General features: G+C 34.9%; 1 protein-coding gene across 1 annotated transcript in view; it reads right to left on the bottom strand.

The window, feature by feature from the left end:
* Positions 1-827, bottom strand: part of LOC108770641 (uncharacterized) — a 2,592-nt gene extending 1,765 nt beyond the window's left edge. Inside the window, exon 1 of the mRNA XM_018522316.1 lies at positions 576-827. Within this exon, the coding sequence (XP_018377818.1) occupies positions 576-827 (252 nt within the window). The remainder of the gene's footprint in view (positions 1-575) is intronic.
* Positions 828-4,791: the final 3,964 nt, after the last annotated feature.

Raw genomic sequence — 4,791 nt, 5'->3', positions numbered from 1 at the left:
CCCCCCCCCTCTGCTTAGGGGCGCACGACTTCCACGCGAAACGCACGAAAAAATGTGAAAAACAATCTTTTTTTTAATATTTGACCTTGAAAATGACCTTATCCGTAATTTTTATTATCATATTCATAATCAAAACATCAAAAATACAGTAGTATGTCAATCGACAAGAAAATCGAAAGGTTCACCATTTCGGAACTCTATCCACAAAATCGAATAAATAAAATAAGTATTAACTTTAAATCATAATTTCAATATTTAAATGTTATTTTTCATAAAATTTACTTAAATATATGAATATATTTTTAAAGAATTGTATAAAGAATAAAAAATGTGGTAGATATTCATATTAAGTCAACCCCTTCAAAAGTCAAAGACCTTAACATTTATTGTCAAAATCATGACCCTGAGTGACCTCCAACACAAGTTTAGTAGCCATTACTCATTATTCATCAAAAAGTTATTAACAAAAAATTTAAGAAATAACGTTTTCTTATTTCTGCTACAATGTTACGAACTATTTCACACCTTCCCCTCCTTGCATAATGACTGTCCACGCGAAGCGAGGCCAACCACACCTCCTTCTGTCTATGGTCGTCTGATTTTCTATGTGAAGCAATATCCACACCACATTCCTCTCTATCTAGGGGCATACGATTTTCCGCGCGAAGCGAGGTCCATCCTATACCCTTGTCTAGAAAGTCGTTATGCCGTGTAATGGTTACTGGACGCGATGAGCAATGAGCGACAAGCGATATGCAATAAAAACTCTGTTTTTTTCTTACGTGATGATATAAAACAGCTCTCATTGAATATGGCTCGTCGCTCATCGTTCATTGCGCAATAGGTATAAAAAAAGGTAGATCTTTGCTTCGCGTGGAAAATCATTACGTTAGCAGGGGAGGGAGTGTGAAGTAGTTCTTAATAATGCTTTAATGAACAGCGAACAACGGCTACAACCTGTTGAAGATCACTCAGGATTATAATTTTGATAAGAAACTGGTCCTCTTCATTCAAAAATTTATTATATAAAATATTGTATATTATAAAAAATAAATTTAAAAAATGTTCGCTGTGTGATCATATTTTTTATGAATAATTTTTTAATAAACAACCTGATGTTTAAGACCTTTTGATTGTTACTCAGGGTCATAATCATGACAACATATGTCAAAGTCATGATCCTGAATAACAATCAAAAGACCCCCTCCCCTTTTCATTCATTATTTATTAAAAAGTTATTCATGAAAAATATATCCAGATAAATATTGATTTTTGAAGAGGTTGACTTTATGTGAATATTTATCAAAAATGTTAATTGTTTAAAATTTGAAAAGTAAACTCATTTACAAATAATGCTAATAAAAGGATGTGCGATTTTCAAAATTGTGCATCGCAGTGAACGCAATATACATTATATCACAATATTTATATGTGTATACTATACACCGAAACACTGCCATGTCTCCTGATTTTATCAATTGCCCATTTTTGTCGCATTAAAAATTCAGAGCAATGACAGTCAAATAATAAATAATATCAATTGTTAGAACGTAGCAAAAACGAAAGCATATTTTTCTGTGTAAGAGCATTAAAAATCCCTAATAAATACGCTTTTAAAGAAAAAATCCTTCACGAAATAGCAAATTATGTTTTTTACTGCACGTTAATCGAATTGTTTGAATGGCTTAAAGGATTTAAAGCACAGAATACCATATAAATCGCAGGCGTGATTTTAAATTACATTCGCGATTAAGAAGCCAGTTATATGTCGCTGCCATTTAAGAAAAAAATCGATATTTATGCAAAATCGCACATCTCTAACTAGTAAATACATTCTTTTTTTTATCATCAATTTTTTAACAAATTTATAATGAAGTTCAAAATTTTATAACGTGTTCTAATAGGCAAATAGATTTGAATTTTCAACAAAAACAACTATTAAATATAATAAGAACGAATTTATGTTTAATATATAAAAATATGAATATACTGAAAATTAAAAAAAATTTTAAATAAGAGACACGGTAGTATCTCGCGCCAAGTGCACGTGCAGCGCGAGACCGCCTGAGTCTCTTTACACGAGCCGGTGACTTGCCAATATCCAAGATTATCAAATCTCAATAACGCCTGAAATAAATCTATGGGTCAATTCTTAGCAGAATCGTAATACTCGTAACGTGTTCTCGTAAAACTTGTAAGAACTTATGACTAGTATTCTAATTTTATGCGTATGTATCGTAAGACGTACGATTATTCGTAAATATTTTCGATTTCTTGTAAATGTTATGGCTAATAAGAAGCTGTCTGTAAAAACATTGTATAAAGATATAAGTACTTAAAAATTCTTATAAGTCTTACAGAAATATATTACGAGCCTTACGATTTTCTGCTTAGAATTTAGGCACTAGTTTTGGATAGGCCTAATCGATAGCTTATGTTCCAATTGCATAATACAAGTGTTTTTATTCCTCTACGAGCAGAAATATTGTGATACAAAGACATGTCAAATTTTCACATATTAAAATACGTCATCGTTTCTTGGAATGTGTTTTCCTTTTCATATTTTTGATAACAGATGGCAATATTTAAAAGACTGAGAACTGATTTCGCACTAGATCGTTGTCGTTATTAATATCATTTGACATATGTCAAACGTGGGAATTTACTTAGTTATCTTACTTACAGTATACAAGATACTAAACAATAAACACAACAAAGCCTTCCAAATGGTCATCGTGTCCCCACCAAGATTTCAACGGTAAGTAGGCCCCTCTTAATTTTACTCTCTCCAACGTTACCTTCCAATCTTCCCGCCACACGCGTTTAGTCGTCGCAAGCAAGTATGCAAGTATGCAAATATAACTCTTAGGATTAATAGATCCCAAACGAAAATAAAATAAGTCATAAATATGGCTTGTTTTGCTTTTGTCTCTCTCTTTCTCGGTATACGTATCTATATTTCAATAAAACCGCTCCTGACTGCTATACGGTACACGAGTTGTTCCAAAATTGACTGCCAGTACTGAAAATCTATAGTGCACATAACGTGAACTGTAGCATTTTCAGTGTTGGCAGTAAATTTGGAACACAGCCATGAAATGATACGCCGCGTCACCGCACCGGTGCACAGCCACAAATAGAGAAGAAGCGTTGGACCCATGGTGGGGGACAAGCACGAGCGGGCAAGAGGCAAAGGGATTAAGGGCCCGCAGTGCCCGACTTGGAAGGCTCTGACTTACAGTATACACGATACCAAACAATAAACATGGCATTCATTCTGCAAACCGCACGCCGAACTCTTTTTCCCGGTAAAAAATTTGTCATATATAATCATGTAAAGTATATAATATTATGTACAAATATACGTAATAACGTGTATAATCCATTGTATAAATATATACAGTGTACAAAAAGTCCGAAACCATTAAAGTATCTCGAAAAATAAGCATTCCTGAAGGAAAAGTTTTATATAAAAGTTGTAGGATTTAAAATCTATTTACTGATCTGATTAGTTTGACTTTTATACTCTTCCTCCCTCTCCTTCCCTCTTTCCCCCTTTTCTCTCGCATACGCGCACGTATACATTCCACCCTCTCTCTTCCTCCTTTTAACCCTTCATAAAGGTAGGAAGGAAAGAGACAAAGAGAGAGAGAGGGGGGGGGGAGAAAGAGAGAGACAGAGAATCTGACAACCTCCATACGATACACCTTAGGTTAGGGTAATGCTAATACTGATAGTACTGTAACTTTAAAGCATCGTCTACAATGAACAGTAGCAGTAGAGGCTGTAGACACGTAGGAAATAAGCTGATTTTCCGACCCAGCCAGAAATGATTGGTCGATCAACGTCAAATCGATGCTGATTCAACGTCGCTTGACGTCAAATCGATGTTAATTCAACATCGATCGACGTTAATTCGATATTGATCGATCAATCACTTATAGCTGAGGATGTAATAGAGCGTAGAGTAAGTCCGTAAGTGAAATGGTTAAAATCTATTTCGTTTACGAACTTACTCTACGTCCTATTACATTCTCTACAAGTTATTGACCGATTAACATGGAATTAACATCGACGAATTAATATCGATCGACGATGAATTAACATCGACGAATTAATATCGATTTGATGTCCTATCACATTCTCAGCTACAAGTGATTGATCGATCAACATAAAATTAACATCGACGAATTAATATCAATCAACGTTGAATTAATATTGATTTGACGTCGGGCGACGTTCAATCAGCATCAATTTGATGTTGATCGGCCAACCATTTCTGGCTGGACCGGAAAATCAGCATACTTCCAATGTGTCTACTGCTACTGTTTATTGTAAACGACGCTTAAACCCTCATAATTCAAAAAGTACTTAATAAAAAATAACTTTATTGTAGTGTATTGAAAAGCTGTTGACACCAACTACTAGATTCTGGAACCAAAAATAGCGTTTCGTTTGAAAAAATCGATGTGACCTTGACAACACCACTCAATACTGATGAGATCAGTGCATGGATCATTTTAAACCCCACAACTTTTGTATGAAACATTACTTTAAAAAATGCTTACTTTCCAAGATATTTAAGGGATCCGGGACTTTTTTATACTGTATAATTATTCCTCCGTCTGAAAACGGGGGTCTTTTGTGTCCGGCCGAAAGTGAGTCATCGCTATAACTTTTGAAGGCGCTATTAGATAGCGCTAGTTTGCCTCTGGTAGTTCAGTTAGCATCGCCGAGGACCCCCCTACCAACTGCCGAGTCTCCAGTTCGTGTCAGACAGCCGTGGCAGTC

This window comes from Trachymyrmex cornetzi, unplaced genomic scaffold (genome assembly GCF_001594075.2).
Source record: "Trachymyrmex cornetzi isolate Tcor2-1 unplaced genomic scaffold, Tcor1.1 scaffold130, whole genome shotgun sequence".
Lineage (NCBI taxonomy): Eukaryota > Metazoa > Arthropoda > Insecta > Hymenoptera > Formicidae > Trachymyrmex > Trachymyrmex cornetzi.
This window is presented reverse-complemented; position numbering and strand designations above follow the sequence as displayed.